This window comes from Carcharhinus amblyrhynchos, chromosome 16, assembly GCF_965287045.1.
Source record: "Carcharhinus amblyrhynchos chromosome 16, sCarAmb.v2.hapA, whole genome shotgun sequence".
NCBI lineage: Eukaryota > Metazoa > Chordata > Chondrichthyes > Carcharhiniformes > Carcharhinidae > Carcharhinus > Carcharhinus amblyrhynchos.
In genome coordinates this window covers 14,342,515-14,368,593 of record NC_137339.1, presented here as the reverse complement: position 1 = coordinate 14,368,593, position 26,079 = coordinate 14,342,515, and the positions used below count along the sequence as shown (strand labels likewise).

General features: G+C 40.8%; 1 protein-coding gene across 1 annotated transcript in view; it reads right to left on the bottom strand.

Annotated features, from left to right (window-relative positions):
* The window catches only part of LOC145353852 (calcium-responsive transactivator-like), a 58,882-nt gene that overhangs the window by 24,710 nt on the left and 8,093 nt on the right, over nucleotides 1-26,079 (bottom strand). Inside the window, exons 3-9 of the mRNA XM_080204741.1 lie at nucleotides 20,315-20,399; nucleotides 14,796-14,940; nucleotides 13,596-13,796; nucleotides 11,714-11,878; nucleotides 10,062-10,163; nucleotides 6,633-6,725; nucleotides 2,978-3,097 (exon numbers count right to left, since the gene is read on the bottom strand). Coding sequence (XP_080060867.1) covers nucleotides 2,978-3,097; nucleotides 6,633-6,725; nucleotides 10,062-10,163; nucleotides 11,714-11,878; nucleotides 13,596-13,796; nucleotides 14,796-14,940; nucleotides 20,315-20,399 — 911 coding nt within the window. The remainder of the gene's footprint in view (nucleotides 1-2,977; nucleotides 3,098-6,632; nucleotides 6,726-10,061; nucleotides 10,164-11,713; nucleotides 11,879-13,595; nucleotides 13,797-14,795; nucleotides 14,941-20,314; nucleotides 20,400-26,079) is intronic.

The window sequence follows — 26,079 nt, the reverse complement described above, 5'->3', positions numbered from 1 at the left end:
AGTGCAACAACAAATAACTGTTTCAACTCAGTGTGAATTTCCTGCGGTATCTTCTGCTGGTTTCTGCCTTGGCAAACTGGGAAAGCTGCTGGAGGTTGGCATGAAAGTGACACATCCCACTAATCAGATGCAGATGAAGACCCAACCAGAATCTTCCACCCACCTCCGATTCTCCACGACACCAATGGTAAAATATGCTGGTACAAAATGGCACACAGATACCAGGACTCACCTAAACAGTGCCATTGTGCCAGAGCTTGGAATGGTGGCTGCCAGCAACCCTGGACCCTAGAACACAACAGCAGTGGGCTGGGGGGGGGAGAAAGCATCTACGGGTGGATCTTCCAGATTCATTGTCATTGAGGAGGTCCAACAAGAGTGTTCCTGGAGACCCATCTTCATTTTCAGTAGGTCCATTTTATTTCTTCAACAGGGGATCAATGTGGCACCTGGATACTAAGGCAAGCTATGCGCCATGAGGCCTTCCCTATCATTGAATATGGCACAAAACACCTGGTTGCATATTTAGATGTTGGGTCAGAAGATATAGCTTGTTTTCCCACCAGCCTCCACAATGGAGTCCTACCCCCGCCAAGGGACTTAGTCCCAGATGGGAAAATTCAAAGAATCATAGAATTCCTACAGTGTAGAAGGAGGCCATTCGGCCCACCGAGCCTACACCAACAACAATCCCACCCAGGTCCTATCCATGTAACCCATGTACTTACCCTGCTAGTTCCCCTGACACTAAGGGCAATTTAGCAGTCAACAATTCCACCCCAAGTGTTGCTATTTCCACATCATACTCAAACCTCGATGCACACAAACCTGAATATACCCACCAATGGTGCTGAAAAATTGGTGAGAGGCATCAATTTTCAATAGCAGCGTTTAGCTTAGTGGTGTGTTAAAGTGTAAATTTTAGGCATTTTTTTCAAAAGAGAAATCAACTAGAACAACTGCAGTTTATGATAAACTTAAAAGTCAAGACATTTTCCCATGGGAAATCATTTTTATTGTTGCCAACTTCTAGTCCAGTGTTTCAAAAACTTTTGCTTTTTTTTTGTCCTTACAATTATGAACCTTCCAATCCTCTTTCAGTCATCTAAACTGAAGTCCAATTGATAAATCTCAGTTGATACATGTAATCTGATAATAGCTGGAAGTAGAGATCTGGTTATGAGCTTCACATAACAGTTCATTGCGTGGCTCTTGATATAATTGACATGTTACTTGCATCCCTTCCTTCAGTTGCAGCTCAATGGCCCAAGTGGGCTTGTAGAAGGGTGGGAAATGACAGAGACGAAGATTGAATGGTCTCAATCTTTGAATTCCCTCATTCTTGCTGTTGGAAGTGAGGGTGAAGAGGACAAGGAAGAGGGATTCAAGAAGATAGTTTGTAGTGGAGAATAGAAGTTGAGGGTTGCTCCTGCATTTCACGATGACCCTGGAATAGTGAACAGTTTTTGCAAACAAGCGCAGGACTCGATTAAACTTCATGTGGCCCAATCAAATCTGACAGTGAATGATTATATCATTTTTCCATGTTATCTGTGTGGCTTGGTCTTAGGGAGCAGAGAGGGAGGGCAGGGGGAACAGCAAGACGAGAGAGAGTAGTAGACTTCATTAAGCTGCGAATTTGATGTTAATGTTTGCAAGTTCAGATGTGCAAACATGAATGTTGTATTAAGACCCAGGCCAAAAACTTCCAAGATGTTTTACGAAGATAGCATAGACTATAAGATTTTACATTTGAATTTGGCATGGGAGAGCACAAGGTTTTCAGTCCAGGATTGATTCAAGCGGTCCATTAGGAAGCTTTCATGAAACAAAGTTTATTATGAACACAGTTAAAATATAAGAAAATGAATTAGTGTAACTTTTACCTATTACAAGAATCAAACGTGATATAATATAGACCTTAACAGCTAGCTATCTATGATGTTCCAAGTCAAATAATATCCCACAAACATACACCCCTTTCTAGACTTGGTGCAAAAAGCAAGTATGCTCATGTGATGCTGGATCGTCAGCTTTTTAACACCTGCTATCAACTGGTCTTTTGAATGTTGGATTAAATATTAGAGGCTTTCCAGTCTTAGAACTTTCCAAAAAGCCTCTGGAGAGAAAGCATCAGAAACACACTACCTACTTCCATCAGCTTCTAACAGCAACTAAATTGAAACTAAAACTCCAACTCCAGAGAGAGAGGAGAAAAGCACCGTTGCTGTTCTCCACTTCAAGCTACTCTTGAAAAGCAAAACTAAAAGCTTGGACTTTCCGTGAAGCATAGCTGTCCCTAGCCACATGACATCAACTGTCAATAAAACTCCACTGAGCAATCCCATAGATCATTAAAATCCACGGGACCCTGCGTTAGTCCAGATTTAAATCAACATGATATCCATTATATTACTTCAGTAACAATTAGAGGACACCGGTTACAGACAAAATAGTGCCAATAAAATGCTAGGAGCTGCTTGAAATGCCTGCAAACAAACATGATTAAAATACAAGTCTTAAAAGCACAGTATCTTCACAATTGCAACAAAATAATCCATGAATGAAATGCATTAGAGCACCAGATAAACGTGTTGTTAAGCTCAGACAAGGGCCAGAATTCTCCAACCTCGCCCAGGGCTGGGATTATCCAGTCCCGCTGCTGTGAACATAGATTTGGCTGAGTGCCAGGGGTATGCAAGACTGGAGAATTCAGGCCAAGATATTGCTAGCAGTACAATGCAATTTTGCCAGCTGTGTGTTGCAATCTGTTATGTCGGACTAGCAAATTGCATCCTTAAAATGCATGGTTATTAGATCCAGCCAGTATGGTAGTTGCTGAACAGATCCCAACAGCTGCCTAGTTTACTTTTTTTTGTTGGGAATTATGGAGTGATGAAAGGTCAGTTAGAACATCATCATTTAACTACAAATTAAATATTGACAATTGATTATTGGCTTTTATTCTTGCTCTCACCATATCCTTGTTGCTGTCCCGGGTAACTCTGCTGGCTGGGGTATTGCTGCTGGGAGTAACTTTGCTGCTGGGCTGGTCCCTGCTGGTAAGCAGTCTGCTGTTGGGTGTACTGGGAGTTTCCTAAAGTTAAATGATGAAACAGGCCATCAGACATATTGTCCTTACTCTCAAAGAACCCAATGCACGGTCCTTCAAGTTCTCCTGCAATTCAGGACATTTTCATTCTTGGGCCAAGCCCAAGGTAATTCTGTGGTACAACATTGCAGATATTGCGGATCCCAATTACCAGTGATCCTGTTTGAGGGTGTTGCTTTCTGGCAATTCAAGTAAGGTCAGCACTGGTCTCAGCTGTGGAATGAATCACTTTCAGTATTCATTGATATGTAGCACACGGATAAGATATGCACTGATGTTTTCTTTGCAATGATCCAACAGGGCATCAACAACAATCACTAATGCACCAGTTTGAATTTTTACCATTTTCTTGGGCCCCAGGCTCAATTTTAACTCTTCACAATGCAATGCATTTTGGATTATTTAAAAATCTCGTTTTTAATGTCTATTAGCATTAAATTATGGGTGACAATTGCAATTCTGACCACTAAAACACTCAACTGCATTTTCACCTTAGGGTCACTGTCTGTGTGAAGTATACACATTCTCCTTGTGTCTGTGTGGGTTTCCTCCGGGTGCTCCAGTTTCTTCCCACAGTCCAAAAGACATGCTGGTTAGCTACATTGTTCATGCTAAATTCTCTCTCTGTGTACCCGAACAGGCACCAGAGTGTGGCAACTAGGGGATTTTCACAGTAACTTTATTGCAGTGTTAATGTAAGCCTACATGTGACTAATAAACAAACTTTCAATTTTCACCTTAATAGTTGATGGACACAAAACACCTTCATCCCATTAGCCTGGGTGACATCAATCCAATCCAGTTCCAAATTCTGATCCAGAAGTGAGAGGTCAATGTCCTGATCCCGCTTAATTATCCAGTCAGTATCCCTCTTCCCTCCCACCATTACTCCAACCACTGCTCCCGACCACCCCCCCAAACACCTTGACTTCTCAAACAGTTCAGTTGCTGCTCATTGTAACATTGCTGAATGCTGCCAGCTTTGGTTAATATTGTCCCAGTTAGTTGATCACATTCAGCTGGCAGGATCTGGATTTTATAGTTGGGGAGAACATTGGTGGGTGGGTGGGGGGTAGGGGGGGTTGCTGAGGATGCCAGACTGCACACCTCCTCCCCAGATACTTCCCTGGAAGGAAAGTCGGCCAGAAGCCAACACATCTGGAAGAAACCTTCCCCAAGGCTGTAATACACAGGATGTGGGATAAAGTGGCTGAGAATGGAGCATTTGCTCAATTGTGGAATTGGTATATTATAGCAGTCAGCTCAGGAGTGGGTGAGAGGTGAGCTTATTTTACACAGACCCCAGCGAATACATGCCCACACTGGCAACATAAAATTCAGCCCCATATCAGCAAATTTAGAAAATGTGCAAAAGGAAAAAGTCAAATGAAATTGCTCTTCCCTTTCCATCAACCCTCCCCCAGTTGATTTCATTTCTTCTAGAAAACAGTACCCTTCACAAAGACTCCATCCATTAAGTTGTGCTATTATATTCAACCCTAACCACAGTTTTCTGCCCACTGTTCTCTCAATTACAAAGATTGTTTACTTGCACTATCCTAACAATGACCCAATTCTATCTATGTCTTAACCTATTCATCATCAGGCCCTTATCGATGCTGGTAATAAACCTTCAGAATCTAACGGTTCTTGGTTGCTTCCCGTTCACCATCTTTATAAACTTCAGTAAGATTTATCCTTGCCCTCACCAGCCCTAGTTGCATAACCCCCTTCTTCAAACTCTCAGTCCATGTGATTTAGACCTCATTCCCCTTTCCTTTGTCCCATAATTAGGCACAAAGCTTTCAGCCATTGAGGCCCCATGATATGGAAACTCCTGCCTAAAATACTCTGTCCCTCCCCTGCTGAAAACTCATCTATTTTACCAAGCTTCAGGTCACCCCTCCTAACATCTTATTTGACCGCGTCCTTTTTTTAGAAAGTGGGATGGGCTTGCCAGCAATGCCAGAGAATGGGTAAAAAAAAAAGTTCTGATTTTTTTTACTATCCTCAAAATGCTATCTAAAAATCACTACGCAATTTCATTGTGGACAGCACAGTGGCACAGTGGTTAGCACTGCTGCCTCACAGCTCCAGAGACCTGGGTCCAATTCCCTTCCTTTGCAGAGTGTGCACTTTCTCTCTGTATCTGCATGGGTTTTCTCTGGGTGCTCCAGTTTCCTCCCAAGTCTAAAAGACATGCTGGTTAGGGTACATTGACCATGCTAAATTCTCCCTTAGCGTACCTAAACAGGCGCCCGGAGTGTGGCGATTAGGGGATTTTCACAGTAACTTCATTGCAGTGTTAATGTAAGCCTATTTGTGACAATAATAAATGAACTTAAAAAAATTTAAACTCAAGATAGATGTAGCCAAAGAAGGCTATTTAGATCACCAAATACTGCATCCAACAACAAAACAAACCCACAGTCCCATCACAGCATCTAAGTCAACAATGATGTGAATCTGGTGCTAAGGGCAAAACAAAGCAACATCTCTTCTGATCTTTCATCTCTCCTGGTGGTGAAGGCCACCTGCTCTGAAAGAACAGAATATCAGGAATTTTGGCATGAGGCAAAAATCTTAGGTAGAAATCAGCCTGTATGTTGCTTTTTACAGATCTGACTCTGTTCCACTTACAAAACAGTTAAGAAACTTTACTTTACAAATTCATTGCATAGTACAGCCATGAGATAAGGATGCTGGCCTTCATAGCAAGGGCGATTGAATATAAAAGTAGGGAGGTCTTGCTGCAGCTGTATAGGGCACTGGTGAGGCCGCAGCTGGAGTACTGTGTGCAGTTTTGGTCGCCGCACTTACACAAGGATATCTTGGCCTTGGGAGTGCAGAGGAGGTTTACTAGGCTGATTCCGGAGTTGAGGGGGTTGAACTATGAGGAGAGGCTGAATAAACTAGGCTTGTACTCGTTAGAGTTTAGAAGAATAAGGGGAGATCTCATTGAGACGTATAAGATGTTGAATGGGATGGATAGGATAGAGGTGGAGAGGCTCTTCCCGCTCAGAAAGGACAGTAGGACTAGAGGGCACAGCCTCAGGATAAAGGGGGGGTGGTTTAGAACGGAGTTGAGGAGGAACTTCTTCATTCATAGGGTGGTGAATCTCTGGAATTCTCTGCCCGTTGAAGTGGTGGAGGCTGCCTCGCTAAATATTTTTAAGACGCGGGTTGATAGGTTTTTGATAGGCAAGGGGATTAAGGGTTATGGGGAAAGGGCGGGAATGTGGAACTGAGCCACGACAGATCAGCCATGATCTTATTGAATGGCGGGGCAGGCTCGAGGGGCTAGATGGCCTACTCCTGCTCCTATTTCTTATGTTCTTATGTTCTCAAATCCAGTCCCTCAATGTGTGATAAATCAATGAATCTTCGTAAAAACTGGTAGCGTGAAAAAGAGTCCGTTAACCCCAGTGTAAACGTGATATATTAAATCTAGTATTAGAGTTGTGGCTTTACATTGGATTAATGTTTCATCTGCAGTATCACATACATTCATTTACATTACCTCCTTCATAGTAATGCTGCGAGGATTCCTCAAATGACCTCTCATAACCTTGCTCTGCATATGATGATTGCTGATATGCATATTCACTGTGACCTAGAGTGCATAATGCAAGAAAAAAAAATAATGAAATGGATCATTTTACACTGTTGAACAGTGCTACATTACATGAGAATCATTTTAAATAGTCTTTGGACAAAGCAGCTTTCTAAATCATCCATCTAAAATCAGCTTAAGGCAAAATAGAATTACGCCACCAAAAATCACGTTGAAACAGCCTTGAGACTTCTTTGATCGTGATATACTTGCATGCAAGCATTAATTACAGAGTTTACTATCTGATATTTCGAAATTACACAGAAAGAGGGATCTCACTGTTGACCATCCAGCCCTCAATCAATTAAGTTAACAGCTACTTTTAGCCGTCTGCCTGTCTGAACAGAAATAGATAAGCTTATTAAATACTATCAGCCGGATTCTTTGATTTTGTTCAGCCCTGTTGCTGCAGTCAGCGAAAACGGAGAATTTGGCACTCTGCCAAAATTCCATTCACTGCAGCGGGACTGGAGATTCCCAGCTGCGGGCTAGACTGGAGAATTCTGGTGTATACACTTCATTTAGCAAAATAAAAATTCAGACCCACTGCTTTTGATTATATTAAAGACTCAGGCATGGATATGCAGGGAAGAATTGCAAACTTGGCAATAGCAGGAAACTGGGAATGTAGTAAACAGGAAGGGGGATAGTTTGGAAGGACAAACTGATGAATAGGGCAGTTATGTAGCAAATGAAATTTAACATAAAAGGGTGGAGTGAATCATTTTGGTATGAAGGATGCAGAGAGGTTATTTAAACTAAATGTTATAACTTTAGAGGTGCAAGTAGACAAATCTTTCAAGGTTGCAGAACAAGTTGTGAAAGCTGTTCAAAAGACATACAGGATCACGCAATATAGATAGAGGAGGACCTGTAGACGTGCTTAGATTTCCAGAAGGCATTTGACAAGGTGCCACATCAAAATAAGAGTTCATTGTGTAGGGGGTAATATATTACATGGATAGAGGCCTGGTTGGCTAATAGGAAGCAGAGTAGGCATAGATGGGTTATTTTTAGGTTGGCAAGATGTGATGGGTGCAGTGTCAGATGGAACAGTGTTCGAGCCTCAACTACTTACAATTCATATCAATGAGACTGGATGAAAGGATTGGATATATGATTGTTAAATTTGCTGATGACACAAAGATGGGTAGGAAAGTAAGTTGTAGATAGGACATAAGGGACAGGATTTTCTGGCCATGCCCATCTCCGAGGACAGAAATTCCCACCCAAGGATCTTTAAATGGGCCACCAAATTTTCTGTCCTGCCCACTACAATTCGCATGGCGGACGGGACCAGAAAGTATTGGCCAAGAAGTCTGCAAAGGAGCAGAGATAGGTTAACTGAGTGGATAAAAATTTGGCAGATGGAGCATAATGTTGGAAAAATGTGAACTTGTACATTTTGGCAGGGAGAATGGAAAAACAGCGTATTATTGAAATGGAAAGGGACTGGAGAACTCTGAGGTATGAGGGATCTCGGTGTCCTGGTACAAGAATAAGAAAAGGCTGGAATGCAGGATTAGGAAGACAGATAGAATTTTGTTGTTTATTGCAAGGGGATTGGAATATATAAATAGGGATGTTTTGTTGCAGTTGGTGAGATTGTGGGCAGGATTTTTCACGACCCTCCCCCACCTTGGTGTGTATCACAGAGGTGATCCATCACTGGGCCACAGCATCCCGCCAATGTCAATAGGAGTTCCCATTCTATGTACTACCCGCCACCGGAGAACCCGCGGCAGGGGTTTCATTGTCAGCAGGACCAGAAAATCCCACCAGCAAAAGCAGTTGTAAAATTCCAGCCCACATCTGGAGTACTGTGTATAAAAAACGGATATAAATGAAGCAGTTCAGAGAAGATACACGTAATTAATACCCGGGATGGGGGGTGGTGAGCGTAGGGTTGTATTATGAGGAAAGGTTGGATTGTTTGGGTCTATATCCACCAGAGTTTAGAAAAATGAGGGATGACGTTATCGAAATAGAAAAGATCCTGAGAGGACTTGACAGGGCCAATGGTGAAAGGAGGTTTCCCCTTGTGGGAGAGACTAAAACCAGAGGATTCAGTTAAATAAGGGGTATCCCATTTCGGGAGAAGATTTTTTTTTCTCTCAGTGAATCTTTGGAAATTTCTTTCCCAGACAGCAGTAGAGGCAGGGTCATTAAATATTTTTAAGGACGAGATAGATAGATTCTAGACTGCCCAGGGAGTCAAAGGTTATTGAGGGCAGGCAGTAATGTGGATTTGAGATCACAATCAAATCTTATTGACTGCCCAAGCAGGCTTGAGGGGCCGAATGGCCTCTTCCTGCTCCTAATTTGTATGAGGGGGCTACATTATTATTTCTGTGGGGTCTTATTATCCGCACTTTAAGCATGCTAGACAACTAGTTTAATTTTAATTTATTCGCAGGTTTTATGCAGGAAGTTAAAGCTTTCAGGGAGATAAGCTTTGGAAAAGTATCAGGCTTGAGGACATGCAGCAATTCTGCCATTCAACAAAAAAAACTTGTGTGCTTTAAGCAAAAGGAATCTATTTTACTTCACATATAAGTTTATTTATTATTGACTGAAGTAGGCTTACATTAACACTGCAATGAAGTTACTATGAAAATGCAAAGCTAATGTAAAATAAATCTGCGCAAAATACTGGGAAGATGTCTTACTGTCGTAAAAGATTTTCTTTAAAACTTGAAACTTAAAATGAAACTTTTTTTATTTCACAATGGTGATAACGCAATTTTTAAAAATTCATGGGACGTGGGCATCGATGACTGGCCAACGTTTATTGCCCATCCCTAGTTGCCCTGGAGAAGCTGCCTTCTTGAAATGGTGCAGTCAACTGAGGGCATTGCCCGAGGGCAGTTGAGAGTCAATCATATTGCTGTGGCTCTGGAGTCACATGTAGGCCAGACCAGGTAAGGATTTTCTTCCCAAAAGGACATTAGTGAACCCAGATGGGTTTTTCTAACAACCAACAATGGTTTCATGGCCATCAGTAGATTCTTAATTCCAGATTTTTTTTAATTGAATTCGAATTCCACCATTTGTCGTGGTGGGATTTGAACCCGGGTCCCTGGAACATTAGCTGAGTTTCTGGATTTATAGTCTACCGATTAGGCCATCGCCTTCCCCTAATGAAATGAAACCCAAGATCAGAAAACTCATTAAAGCATAAAAATCTCTCAGACTTTTAGAACTATGCATTTTCCACATACACCAGTTAGCAGATTGCAGAGGAGCTGATTTATTGGTGACTAAATACCTTTGTCCAATTAGATAAATATTTCATATTACATATATGACTGGCAGTCTAAGGGAAAAATGAAGTACCATCAGGGTAATATTGTTGATTAATGGAATCTGTGGGTCCTTGGCCATGTCCATATTGCTCACCATAGTAATCTTCCTGTCCAATGTATTGCTGAGAAGAACCTACGAGGAGGGAAGGAACAGCAGGATCTAAATTGGTGATCAAATTTTAGCGTCATTTTCTGAACTCGGACAATTTAGTCAGCTTTTGTTTACTGCAAAAAAAATGTACTCATGCATATTAATGTGAATGGAGTATTCTTCTCTTAGAAGAATGAAAAGTATGCTTAAATATTTCTCCAAGTATTGAATTTGGGAACTGACCAAATGTTGGGTTGTCAAGAAACTGATGCCTGAATGGTTATGTTAGCAACATCCAGCGTAGTGATGGACAAAACAGCAGTCAAAAGAATATCATTTGGATTGTCCACCCCACAATTTGTTAGAATTCACACTCACAATCCTGATAATTTGGGGTATACGTATCCAGAAAATTGCTGACCTCTCCAAATAACTCGAGCAGCTTTTAAACCTTTTGTTCAAAATATCTAAAACCCACAAGTCACGTTTTGGAAATTCCACTAACCTTTTTGAAGGCAGCTATATTTTTACATGTATAGTTGCCACTGTGAACCACAGATGTGCAAACTACAATTCGCCCCTGTTACCACCCTCCCTCTCATGGGTAAATGGTGGGTACCGGTTTCAGGGACAGGATTTCTGGAATCAGAGTTTTGGCCAAGGAACTTCTAAAGCTGCAAAATTTCAGAACTCTATCAAGTGGGCCATTCTACAAATCAAAGTTTTAATCTATATGTCGCGAAGTTGATACAGGAGGTAATCTACGTAAAATAAAACTTTGGAAGTTTCATTCCACCCAACCACCCATCCCCAAAGAGACAAGTCCAACAACAAAGTAAAAACAGGAAAAGAGGTTTTAAGAGCATCTATCACACAATCTAGACATACCTGTGTGACATACAAATTGCAAAGTAACAATCTTAAGAAAATACATTCTAATTTACAGGTAAACCTGAAGGGATTGTTTGAGAGGCTAGAGGGATCAGAATTAGATCAGAGATCAGTTAGCGATCAGAGAAACTTGCAATAGGTAACCTCAGATTTATTTATTTCCCTGCATGATTGAGCTAAGCATTAGCCTTCAAATGTGACAAGGAAGGTAAAGCAATTTAACATTGCAACCCCATGTGCCCAATCTACCCATGACAATGCCACTAATTACCTCATACAGCTCAAAAAGATACTGCTTAAAATAACTGTCTATTATTTTGTTCTTTGTAGGTTTTTCTCTAGAGTAATTAATATTTAAATCACCGAGGGAAGAACAGTTGTCTTTCGTGTGTAATAACGACTGGATGCTTCTAAAGAGCTTCTTATTTTGTTAATAGCTGGAATTTTACCACCCTGCCCACCACAGGAACTGGAGCAGGTGAGAGGCAGACACTGGAAAGGTCAATTGGTCTCAGGACGAGCCAGGCCGTAAAATCCCGCATTCTGTGTCGGGCTGAAAACAACAGAATTTCTTGAACAGCAACTTACTCCTTTCATTAAGGGCAGAGTCAAGAGGGAAAAGTGCAGTGTAGGCTACAGGAAAAAATGTCAACAATACCATGTCAAGCTATGCTTAAATTGTGATGCTCTGCGATTCGTACCTTGTTGTGATGACCTATAAGGCCCCATTGGCCGTTGCCCCATGATGTTGTTGCCTTGGTTACTCTGTCCCATCATCCCCATGGTTGAATGACCCTGGTAATGCTGGCCACCTCCTTGCGGTGTGCTGTAGTGCGAGGTCGCAGCTTGCTGGTGCATCATGGGAACTGAAAAATAGCCTGAAATGAGCAATTCTTGTTGAAATAAATCTCTTTGCCCCGTGCTCAAGAAAAAACGTGAATTTCTAGCAGATTTTCCCAGCCAATGTTGTACATTTTAATCGGATCAGCAAATCATATCACTAATTCTGATGCTAAAACAAAAAAAAACAGAACTGTATTTAAGACAGAGATAGATTGGTTGTTGATTGGCAAGGGGATGAAAGGCTACGGGGAAAAGGCGGGAGAATAGGGGTGAGAAACGTCTCAGCCATGATCAAATGGTGGAGCAGACTCACTGGGCCGAATGGCCTAATCCTGCTCCTATATCCTTCAGTATAATTTAATCCAACATTGGCTCCACTTAAAAGTTGGCTGAAACTGAATGGGTCACTAAACATCTATTAAAAGGAATAAAGTCATTACATTTCAACAAGGTGAGAACATACATTAACTTCAGCATAAAAGCAACAGGTGCCTAATGCTGCCAAAATAAACTAATGATTAACAAGCATCGACAGCCTGCTGCAAAGCTAATCCCATTTTGGATGAGTTAAAAATGAATCAGCCAGCTCATCAACCACCAGGATTCAGTGTGTGATTGAAGGTCGCAGAGCAGCAGGTTAAATACGTACATTAAGTGTTCACATGCACCAATACTGCAACATAACCTGCCACTCGTGCCACTGTAGGAATGCATTTTCATTTCTCCACCTCTCATTCCAGAAATTCTCAATTTCATTTTCCCTTCCAAAGGTTAAGGCTCATCGAATTCCACTGATTCCCTGCAGTGTAGAAAGATGCTATCGACAATCATCGTCTGACTGTCACTCTGCTGGAACTCTTTCACACCTTCATTCCGCATTTGTTGCTGTGCTTCCAAGCCCGACTTCTCCAGAAATGCGACCCATTACGTCTGCAATGGCTCTCCAAAACAGCATCCCATCCAGACACCCATAACCCTTCACATTTACCATAGCCAATCCACCTAATTTACATATCTTGGAACACCCTGGGACAATTTCACAAGTTCAATCGCCTCACCCATGTACCACTTCACTCACCTACCACCCTACCCACCCGCCCACTTACCTCACCCACTCTACACACTGACCTTACTCACCTACCCATTCATTCATCCACTCACCATTCACACAATACGGCAGCTTGTGGTGTAAAGGTGGGGGGGATGGGGAGAGTGCCTTCCCCTCGACGCTACAGTGCCATGGTGGAGTTCTCTGAGGGTCTCTGTATTCCACATTCCTGGAGAAGCCGGGCTGGTAGGCACTGGCAACAAACACGGAGCAGCGACAAGGTGTGAAAGAGTTCCAGCGCAATGACAATCAGATGATGATTGCTGCCCTGAAGAAGACCCGTGTCAGGAAGGAAGCCAACTACCTCACTTCACTGTTGAATGACATGAGGTTCAGTTCAAAGGTCAAAATCTTCTAAAGTCCTTTTAGGGCATCTGGCAATCTGATACTGCTACATTGCAGGTTTACACAGGCAAGAGAAACAAACTGGAAAAACGTTCATCCAGAAGCTGGAGTCTCTTTGTGGCCATTTTAAGAAATTGAGATTCTTCTGTGCATTCTGCCCAAGGGAGAACTAAACTTAACCAAATAAATTGACAGACATTTCATACAGATAGCTCAGAATAGCAAACATTATCAATATCGAAATTATTTCTTTCAATTATATTACATGGCAACTTGTGGAAGTTTACCTTGACTGGTTTGCATGCTCATGTTTGTCCGTGATCCATAATTTGCCATCGACTGACTCTGACCCTGCATCTGCATGCCTTGTGACGAGGGCACAGAGTGACTGTAACCGCCTGCACTTCCGTGGTTGTTTACAGGCATAGTCATTGAAGAACTCGGTATTGTCACTGGCCCTGACTGTTGTACTGAAACATGAGAAGGACCTAGAGGAACCAGAGCCAGATTCATTCACAGTGACTTGTTCTGAAAACCTGTGGAGTTGTACAACAGTTTGGCAGACACCTCACTTAAAACCCGGAAACCCATGGGACAAGTCTTCCTTTTATCTCAGTCGCAGGATGATAAATTGTCTGAAAATGCATACAGTGAAAGGGCGGGCCATCAATACAAAACTGGTATCATATATATCAACAATCTCGCTAAGATTAAACAAGAATGTTTGAGGTGGGAAACAATTGTACATGCAAACCTTTTTGTTCAACGGAATGAGCACCTTGGAGGTGTGTGTGTGTCAAACAGCAGGCACCAGGGTCAGGGACCCTAAGTTAACTAAACTGAAGCAAAACTTCCAGCTGTACCAAATAGGTCCCTAGCCTGTGAAACATACACCATTACAATGAAGTAGAGTTGTGTTTTTATGTTAAGTCCATATGCCAAACTTAAAATTTGGCTAAGTCAGGGGTTCTATTTGTAGATACGCAGGGTAGAATAGGTGTAGGGTGATGCGGCGGCGCGGGCTTGTTGGGCTGGAGGGCCTGTTTCCTGTGCTGGGTTGTTCTTTGTTTCTTTGTTTTTAAAATTGGCTTGAATTCTGCCATTTTCAGGTTTACAATCCTTAACTTTGTTCTATACTAAATAAGGAACACTAGTACAGGTTACCACTGGTGGGGCAGCACGGTGGCATTGTGGTTAGCACTGCTGCCTCACAGTGCCAGGGATTTGGCACAAGGTCCGATTCCTGGCTTGGGGCACTGCCTGTGCAGAGTCTGCACATTCTCCCCATGTCTGCGTGGGTTTCTTCCGGGTGCTCCCGTTTCCTCCCACAGTCAGAAAGATGAGCTGGTTAGGTGCATTGGCCGTGCTAAATTCTCCCTCAGCGTACCTGAACAGGAGTGTAGCAACCATGGAATTTTTACAGTGTTAATGTAAGTCTACTTGTGACACTAATGAATACACTTTAGGTTAGTATTGTTAAAACCTACCATTGCTCATCTGGCTCTGCATCAGTGAAGAAGGGGGAATACCTCCCCCCATGGTGTCATTCGGAACATTCTGTGAATGTAAGGCTTGATTTGATCCAGAGAGATTCATTCCTCCTGATCCCATTGACAGATTTTGGGACGGTGGCTAAGTAAAAGAAACATCAGAAGGGAAAGGAAAACCCACAATTAGTAATTGAATTTTTAAAGACAAATCTTCTAAAGATCTCAAAGTCCTTATTTTCTTAAAACAAAAGAGGAGATGTTGTTCTCTTACGGTGTCTTGAAAGATCACCGCTTATTCTATTCTAGAAGTAGTTATGATGTTCTTCCCCTGAGGAGATGATTTCACAGTAGAGGAAACAAAATATTACATGCATGTGAAAAACAAATTTGCATTTATATAGCAATGTATAACATTCTTAAGACATCCTGAAATATTTCCCATTGAAAGGATTTATTTTCTAAAGTGCAGTCATGGTTATAAGTAGACAAATGCACAACAGGGTCCTACACAGTGGAAATGAATGAACGAGCAGCTTTTGAAGATAGGTGGTTGAAAGAGAAATGTTATTCTTTTAGTGATCTTTAAATAGTGCCATGTGATTCTTACAACAACCTGAGCAGGTAGAATGCATCAGCTCATCCAACAAGGTTGCACTTCCAACACTGCAGCAGTGCCTCAGTTACTGCACTGAAGTTTATTGGAAATAGATTACATGTTCATACGTTACATATTGGGTGAGATTCTCTGGCTTCCCAGCCATGTGTTTCCGCTGACAGGAGGTGGCACATTGTTTGCTGGCAACAAAATTCTCTGGTCCCGTCACTGTCACTGGCAACTCCCATTCACCCCATTCCAGCGGGAGTCCCGCAGGCGTGAACGGCCGGAGAATTCCAGCCACTATGTTCAATCTTGCTCCAATTATAAACCACAAGAACAACTGGTAAGCATATGAAGTAGTGTAGTCTAGGTAAACCAGGGACGTCTCAGGGCTCACCCCCACTCAATGTCAGATTAGCTAGTCTCAGCCAAGAGAGTGGCAAGAATGAAACAATTGGCCTCTGTCACTGGCTAGGGGAGGATATAAAAAGACAGTAACCCTGTTAGAAAATACAAGTGTGATTAGGATCAGACTGTGCGGAGACTGCACGTTCTCCCCATGTCTGCGTGGGTTTCTTCCGGGTGCTTCGGTTTCCTCCCACAATACAAAAGATGTGCTGGCTACGAGCATTGGCCATGCTAAATACTCCATCAGTGTACCCGAACAGGTGCTGCTGGAGTATGGCAACCAGGGAATTTTCACAGTAACTTCATTGCAGTGTTTTTGGAACTTTATTCCTAATCAAAAAAGCCAATTAAGTCCAATCAGAGTCCCCACTCTCATGAGGGACAAACCAGATCCAAGATGACAAGACAAGAATGTACACCCCATTTTGGGCTTGATCAAAGAAGATCCAAGCTGACAGGATGAGGCATTACACCCCTTGATCTGAACTTCATCTTAGCCAGAAGGCCCAGACGGCTTCGAAAATAATTGCATCAGGGAAAGCCTCGGTTTAGTCTCATTGGCTACCCTGATCGCTTGCTCTACCCTTGCACAGGAAAAACCATGATCACAGGCATCAGCACACCCCATGTGCAATGGACCAGCTGCATCCCTGCCTGATCTTAGCTTCATCCTTCCCAGATGTGTATCGCACCGTTAATGTAAGCCTACTTGTGACACTAAGAAATAAACTTAAAACATCTATACACCAAGTAGTTCCACGATTTATCAACTTGTAGGTGATTATTGCCTTGGGCTACATTATTCATAATTACTCTGAACAACCTCTCCAGCCCTGAAAATCTAATTCTATATTTGTGGACTGCTAAATTTCCCCAGTCCAAGCTAAATTTTCCATACCATATGTATTTTTAAAATATTATTTAGTTTATGATAATTCATAATATTATAAATCTTAATATATTATAATATATCTTAACACCATAAGTATGTCTCAATTTTTATTTCAATTTCTGTAGAATTATAAAAAGTAAACAATAAAACCTCCTTGTTATTTTTTAGCTTGCTGTCTATAAGAATTATTTGATGTGACTGGCTGTTTCACCTGCTTTATGACATTACCGTTGCTGGTCATTAAAAATCCTCAGCACAACTGATCATCTGAAAATTACAACCCAACACCAGGTAGATTGTTATTTATTTTTCAGCAACTTTCTTCTAGATCAGCGGTGAGTACCATCATGTAGCAAAATGTGGGGCAATAGTTTTTAACACAATGAGCCGAAACATTCACTTTAGCAGATGAGAAAAGGATTGAGATCATCTTAACCCAGGCAGTTTCTAGTGCTTACAACACACCATAAAACAGTCTCAGGTTTTTCATAAATTGCAAACTTCATTCAGAGCAGCCAACTGAATGGCCGGTGTAGGGAGTAGAATCATTAAGGGGGTCATTTGGTCCATCAAGCCCGCACCAACAATAATCCCACCCATCCCCTCTCCCTGTAATCCCACACATTTACCCCACCAATCTCCTGACACTAAGCGGCAATTTAGCACGGCCAATCAACCTAATCCGCACATCTGATGTCTTCATTGAGCAACTGGACAAAAGAAATTTGATAACCTGCCCCAAGCCAAAGTTGTTCCACTTCGTGAAAATGTTTCAGCCATGGCTTTTGGCTCTAAATCAGAAGGGGTTGTGGTTGTCAGCGCCAGGCCAAGAGACTTGAGCACAAAATCTAGGCTAACACTGCTGAATGATCATAGGTACAGACTTTTGGTTCAGATGTTAAACTGAGGCTCCACCTACTCTCCTGGGCAGATGTAAAAGTTCCCACAGTTTCATTTGTCCAACACTAATCCTCAGCCACTAAATAAAAGCATAAGATTTGGTCATTTATTTATTTAGTGTTTGTGGGAGCTTGTTGTGCACAAATCAGTTGGTACATTATAATAATGCCTGAACTTCACTGCCTTCTTTTTCATTCATTCGTGGGACCTTGGCATCACTGGCTGGCCAGCATTGTTGCCTGTCCCTAGTTGTACTAGGTGGAACAGTTGAGTTAACCATATTGCAGTGGGTCTGGAGTCACATGCCAACCAGACCAGGTAAGGATAGCAGATTTCTTTCCCTAAAGGGCATTAATGAACAAAATGAATTTTTCCGACAATCGACAATGGTTTCATGGTCATCAGTAGATTCTGAGATGTGCTTTGAAGCATATTTTGGCATTCAGAGGTCGTGCTATAAAAATCCAAGTTCTTTCTTTAATCATTTTCGATTTTTTTTAATGTGTTATTTAATTTGAAATAAAAGCATTCAATTAAACCTTTCCACAAAGAATTGATTTTTATTTGCAGCAACTTTGAATTTATTCTACTTTGGCATCTGGTTAGCAGATTACAGCCACACATTTCTACATTCAAAATCTTCATTAAAAAGATGCATGCAAAATCTAGAAACATAGAAGATAGGAGGCCATTTGGCCCTTCGAGCCTGCTCCGCGATTCATTAAGATCATGGCTGATCATCCAACTCAATAGCCTAATCCTGCTTTTTCCCCCATAACCTTTGATCCTATTTGCCCCATGATATCCCAAGAAAGTACTTCAAAGAAAATAGGGAGAGTTGCCCCAAGTGTCCTCAATCAAGAATACAACAATAAAATGTCAAGTCATTATCATATTACAGCTCGTGCGCTTGCTGCACATAACCTGACTGCCACATTTCTACATTACAACAGTAACCACATTTCAATAAATACTTCATTGGCTGCAAGTGCTTTGGGACAGCTGGTGAAAAAGTATTATAGATATTTTACATCCACTTTTTTAATATTTATTCTTCCTTATCACTGGCAAGGCCAGCATTTATTGCCCATCCCAATTGCCCTTGAACTGTATGGGTTGCCTGGCCATTTACTTTCTCAGAAGGCTAAGGAAATTTGGCATGTCATAGAATCATAGAACCCTACAGTGCAGAAAGAGGCTCTTTGACCCATCGAGTCTGCACCAACCACAATCCCAACCAGGCCCCACCCCCATATCTCTACTTATTATACTCACTAATCCCTCTAACCTACGCATCCCTGGGTACCAAGGGGCAATTTCTTAGCATGGCCAATCAACCTAACCCGCACATCTTTGGACTGTGGGAGGAAAGCGGAGTACCCGGAGGAAACCCATGTAGATACGAGGACAATGTGCAAACTCCACACAGACAGTGACCCAAGCCAGGAATCGAACCCAGGACCCTGTGAAGCAGCAGTGCTAACCACTGTGCTACTGTGCCACCTCAAATGTCAGCTACATCCCTCGCCAACTTTTATAGATGTACCATAGAAAGCAATCTTTCTGGTTGTATTACAGCTTGGTTTGGCTTCTGCTCTGCCCAAGACTGCAAGAAACTACAAAGGGTCATGAATGTAGCCCAATCCCTCTCACAAGCCAGCCCCTTATCCACTGATTCTGTCTACATTTCCCATTGCCTCGGCAAAGCAGCCAGCATAATTAAGGACCCCATGCATCCCGGACATTCTCTCTTCCACCTTCTTCCATCGGGATAAAGATACAAAAGTCTGAGGTCATGTACAAACCAACTCAAGAACAGTTTCTCCCTGCTGCCATCAGACTTTTGAATGGACCTATCTCACACTAATTTGATCTTTCTCTACACCCTAGCTATGATTACAATATGACATTCTGCACTCTCTCATTTCCAACTCCAGGAACGGCATGCTTTGACTCTATAGTGCACAAGAAACAATACTTTTCATTGCATGCTAATACATGTGACAATAATAAATTAACTCAAATCAAATAACTTCAGAGGACAATTAACAGTCGACCACATTGCTGTGGCTCTGGACTCACATGTAGGCCAGACTAGATAAGGATGCCAGATTTCCTTCACTACAGAAGATGAATGGGTTTAAACCGCATGGGTTTTTACAGCAATCAATGATAGTTGTCAGTGTCATCATCACTGAGATTAGCTTTGTATTCCAAATTTGTGAAAGGTGCTATATAAATGCAAATTTCTCTTATTTTTGCTCTTTGCTAATTACTATCCAAATTTACTGTTGTATACCATAATTCCCAGAAATATCTATATGCCAGATCTATAGTGATTTAAGATACAAAAGTCTGAGATCACGTACCAACCGACTCAAAAACAGCTTTTTCTCTGCTGCCATCAAACTTTTGAATGGACCTGCCTCAAATTGAGCTGATCTTTCTCCACACCCTAGCTATGACTGTAACACGACATTCTGCACTCTCTCCTTTCCTTCTCTGTGTACGGTATGCGTTGTCTGTACAGCGCACAAGAAACAATATTTTTCGCTGTATGCTAAGGCATGTGGCAATAATAAATCAAATCAGAGTGGAGATGGAATTAAATGTTAATAGGTAAAACATTGATCCAGAAATTTCATTCATAATTGTAGCTTTTGTTGACTCACAAAGCATACTAGACCCTAGCGTTTCAGCCACTCATGTGTTACTTACAGCAGGTAGCAATGACTGCATGTTTTGATTGGAATCTGCTATTGTGGCCAGGTAAACCAGGTTTCTGTGCAGCATTTGTTGGTAACTAAGAAATGGAAGAACAGATAAAAGATTTTGTTTTAATTCGTGGAGGAATGCATTCAATTTAAGTCTTTGCAATACTAATAAGAAAGATAGCAACAATAGTAACGATAAGCTCCTATGTCCTTTCAGTTTGCTCTGGTCCCGACGTACAGAAGTGTATTGGAAGAAAGAAATCTCTTTCAGATAGCCTCCTAATGCAGGATCAATTTGAGTTATTAATTTATTGTGTAAACAAACATCAGAGGTGGCTTTTAGACCCCTACCAATCAGTTTCTACATGTGACTGTGGGTGGCATTTCCATATAGACCACTTACGTGAATGCATTATTAAGTAACCATTAAATAACACCATATTTTGTTTCATTCAATGGACCTCCATTGGGTGAATTATTTAATAATAACTAACCTAAAACAAATGAATTAACTAAACTGAATTACAGACTGACAAATCAGGGAACTGGTTTGATTTTCAAGATGGCCAAAACAGATTAAAGAGTTGAAAGTATCAAATACAGCTCTGCTGAAGTAATCACCAGTTCCAGTGACAGGATACAAAATGGAAAACTGTTGTCTTAATTTTTCCAATCTTGCTGCCCTTCTCCTTCAACTTTCTCTAAATTGGTCTCTGGGTACGAAAGAGAGAGGGGTTGAGTAGCTAGCCCTGAACAATAAAATCAAAGACCCTTCATCTCCACCACCAGATGGGTATATAATCAAGCTCATCATATCAAAACGATGAGTGCAACCACTGAAATGTGCACATATTGATACATGACACATATTCAGATAGCATAAGAATGTTTTGTATTCTGAAGAAAGTTGAGGCTGAAGGGCCGGCGCAGAAGGACAAGTAAAATGATGGTTAGTGCTGGCAAGTCTAAATTTTGCTTCATAAGAGTACATGGTTTGATATAATTCATATAAGAAGCATACTCATGCTTAATGTTAAGAGTAGTTTCTCCTCTCCCACCCTAAATCAATGTCCATTCATTTTTGGTACTAAAGTTATTACAGTAGATTGAATAAAATTATTGCAGCAGTTTTCTTCCCAAGATCTCTGTTACACACATTGATATTAGATGAACTTGATGACTTCCCCTTACATGTCAAGCATTGATCTCACCGTCCAGACAAGAGCTAAGACTTTGTTGTTCTTCTAAGACAGATACACCAGCCCCACAGGATATCCTTTCTACATAGCAGCATGTCCCAGGAGAAATAAGTCCTGTGCTGTGCCAAAATGAGCAGCAGTGATAGCAGCAGATGGTAGAGCAACAGGGTAAATTCTACTCAGTGAGTACATAGGCTAGTGACTACATACAAGGTTGCCCAATGACAACTTCCACTAGGCTGGGAAGAGAGCATTTCAGTGATCCTGTTACCTGGACAGAGTTTGAGTCATAAGCAGGAATGAAGTGACAAGGTGGAGAGCAAGGATCAACCAGAAGCCAAAGACTTGACGCCATAATCTTAAACCGGGCTTTAAAAATAAACAACTCGGATCAATCAACAGAATCTAGGAATGGCTGAAAGTAGAGGAAAACTGCTCCCAAAATGCAGAGGAAATGAAAATCTGTGAATGAATCCACAAACTATAATTCAGCTGTGGGAAGGCAAGTCACAAATTTAAATTCTACAATTCAATTTTTACTAATAATTGTAGTTTGTTTAAGTTTTGAATAACTTTTATTACATTTAGTTAAAAATTAACTTGTATAACCAAAGTATACTATATTAAAAACCTGACAGTTTAGGGAGTGAAAATAATAAGGACATGTGGTAACTTTTCAGATTTAATTCAGATTAATAGACCAACAGTACTTTCTTTCGATGCACATAATAACTTGCGCAAAAACTCTCAAATCAAATCATCCCCTCCTTGGCCCTTCCCCAGGCCAAGCTTCTCCAGTGACATCACTAACGTGATAAATAGACATTTGGACAATCATGATCTGATTGGGCACATGGATTTATTTACAAATGGGAAATCATGTTTGATGAACTTGGAGTTTTTTTTTGAAGATATTACTAACAAAATTGGTAAAAGAGAGTGGACGGTTTATTTGGACTTGCGGAAGGGTTCCAATAAAGTCTCCACAGGGGGTTAATTAGCCAAATGAAAGCACATGGCAGTATGTTGCCTCCTATTCCATGGATTGAGGATTGGCTAACAGGCAAAAAGACAGAGAGTAGGAATAAAAGGGTCATTCTTGCATTGGCAGGCTGCAGCTAGTTGAGTACTGCAAAAGATCAGTACTTGGGCCCCAGCTGTTCACAATACATATTATTGATTTGGATGAGGGGGCCAAATGTAATATTTCCAAGTTCACGGGCATTACAAAAATAGGCGGGAATATGTGTTGAGAGGAAGATGTAAAGGGTCTATAGGAGGATTTGGGCAAAATTAGTGAGTAGGCAAGAACATAGCAGATGGAACATAATGCGGAAAAATGTGAGGTAATACATTTTGATAGAAGGAACAAATATTCAGAGAATTTCTTAAATGCTAAGAAATTGGAAAGCATACATTTACAAAGGGTCCTTGACATCCTTGTCCATAAGTCACTGAAAGCTAACATGCAGGTGCAGCAAGCTATTAGGAAGGCAAATGGAGCATTAGCCTCTATTGCAGGAGAATTTGAACACAGGAATAGTGAGGTCTTGTTTCAATTGTACAAGAACTTGGTTAGACCACACCTCGAATACTCTCACCAGTTTTGGTCCCCTTACCTCAGAAAATATATTATTGCCAATAAAGGAAATGTAACAAAGGTTCACCAGACTTGGTGAATGGTGGGGGTGTGTAATGAAGAGAGCTTGGGCAAACTGGGCCTGTATTCTCTAAACTAGAGTTTAGGAGATTGAGAGATGATCTCAATTAAACTTACAAATACTTGAAGGAATAGACCGGGTAAACGCAGATGTTTCTCTTGGGTGGCGAATCTAGAACTTGTATATATATATATTCACATTGGCAAATGTAACAGAAAACAAGTAAAAAAGAGTGATCTATTTGAGGTATTTAAATGAGGAAAGGATTTGATCGTATCTGTGTCCCTTATTTCTTGTAGTGGTACAATTGACAATCTTAAAATTAGAGCCAAGTCATTCAAGAACGATATGCGAGAGCACTTCTTCATTTAAACAGTAGTAGAAATCTGGAACTACCTCTGTCTCGAAAGCTGTTGCACTAGGAATCAATTAAAATTCTCAAGACTGAGGTTGATAGATTTTTGTTAGGCGAAGGTTATAGAACTAAGGTGGATACATGAATTTTTAGACATAAATCATCCACAATCCAATTAAATGACTGAACCAGTTCAAGGGGCTGAATGGCCTACTCCTTATAAATACTTCCAGTGTTAGTTGAACATTACTAGGCAATGATACTTACTGTCACATATTACTAAATAAAAAAACTAATTTATGTCTATGAATTTGTAAACACTAAAAAAGCTGGATACTATATTCAGCATAAGATGTCTCTTATTTAGTCATTCTAAGGCATTTGTCTCCTGATCCAATACGCCTTCGGGTTCTAGATCATTAAACTGACAACTCCAGTTGTTGCACGTCACCAAGTGTTATTGACGTCAGCAAGAAAGCTCCTGCGATGACAAGAAAACAAACTAGAGGATTGAAAAATCATTACCTGATTTAACTATAGAGTGAATTTAAGATAAAATCAGCTACTTCATCTGAAACCAATGATTGCATTACATCTTGTAACTCACTCAACTATCTATTATCCACCATGCCAGTACAAAAGTCGTCATTTACCAAGTTTACAACATTCAAATAGATGAGGTTTGTCTTGCATTAGTCAGAAAATGATGCACAAGTATATCACTCAGTGCACAATGTACTCTTCTAAATGCTAATTCAATATTCTAACTACAATGTAAGAATATAAAATCATAAACAATATTTACTAATTAAGCTAATGTGTTTGAGTCAACTATAATACATTGGTGTAAACAGCCTAATTATCCCTTTAACTTGTTTGTAATCAGTTGCAAAACATTTTCAATTCCACAAGGTTTAGAAAACTCAAAGTGGCTTTTTTAAATTGTATTTTGCAGAATCTAATGAGCTCTTTAAACGGTGAGTTCTTTAAATGGATGGAGAGATAATCTTATTGAAACATAGTCTGCCATGATCAGATCAGTTGTGATCTGATTGAATGGCAGACTACTTGAGGGGCTGAATGTCTTACTCCTGCTCCTGCATCACGGTGGCACCGTGGTTAGCACTACTGCCTCACAGAGCCAGGGACTCGGGTTCGATTCCCGGCTTGGGTCACTGTCTGCACATTGTCCCGGTGTCCGTGTGTTTCCTCTGGGTGCTCCAGTTTCCTCCCACAATCTGAAAGACATGCAGGTCAAGTGTATTGGCCATGCTAAATTCTTCCTCACTGTACCCAAACAGGCACTGGAGTGTGGTAACTTCATTGCAGTATTAATGTAAGCCAATTGTCACACTAATAATTACACTTCAAACTATCTACTGTTTTTAATATTCTGATCAGTTTGGACCTGCTGCTGGTTCTCTGCTGCCCAGTGAGAGTTCCAAATTGCTTTACAGTATATTTTCTTTTCACAGAACATTATTTCTGTCTTCACAAATTAAAAAGTTAAGATTAATTTTGACTCTGGAGTGTGCTTTACACAACCAAGGCCACACAGATCTTGCACTTCTAAACAAACATCAGTTTGAGTGTAAGCCCAATACAGTAATCATCCGTAATATTCTATCATTTTTCAAAAAGTGCAGGATGACACATACTTGGCAGGGAAGGACAATGATGCAAGTCAATCATATGATTCAGACAGCATCACAAAGCAAAATGGGAGTAGTTTATATAATCAGCAGAGCCCTAAGACTCTGCTATTAATACACTCTCGGGTGTGCATATATAAATCATCATAGGTTTTTCTTTCCTGATGGTGAGTTTTTCCATTTAAACTTGTACATCTCCAAGGCATCTTACACCCTAAGTCTTGTGCATATTATGATAATTAAAGATTCTGCAAGTATATAAAAAGAGGTAGCATGGTGAAAAGGAATGTTTGTCCCCTAGAGTGTGGCACTGGGGAATCAATAATGGTAAATAAAAAAGTGGCTAAGATCTTGAACAAGTTTTTTTTTAAATCATTCTCCACAAATAGAAGACATAAACACATCCCAAGACAATAGAAAAGAAGGGTGCAAAAGGGAGGAGGAACTTAAAACAATCATAATCAGTAGAAGAAATGTATTAGGAAAACTAGTGAGAGTAAAGGCAAGCAAATTCTCTAGACCTGTTTACCTGCAACCTTGGGTATTAAGGGAAGTGGCTGCAGAGGTTGTAGATTGGCTGCAATCTTCCAGAACTCCCTAAGTTCTAGGAAAGTCCCATGGAAAGACTATGAATATAACAAGACTATTTAAGAAAGGAGAGAGACAGAAAGCTGGAAACTATAGGCCAGTTAGTCTAACATCTGTCACTGGAAAAATGCTTGGATCCATTATTAAGGAAATAGTAGCAAGACAGTTAGAAAATCATAATACAATCAAGCAAAGCCAACATGGTTTTGTGAAAGGGAAATTGTGTTTGACAAATTTATTGGAATTATTTGAGGATGTAACAAGCAGAGTGGATAAAAGTAGAACATTTGAATTTCCAAAAAATTTTTTTTATA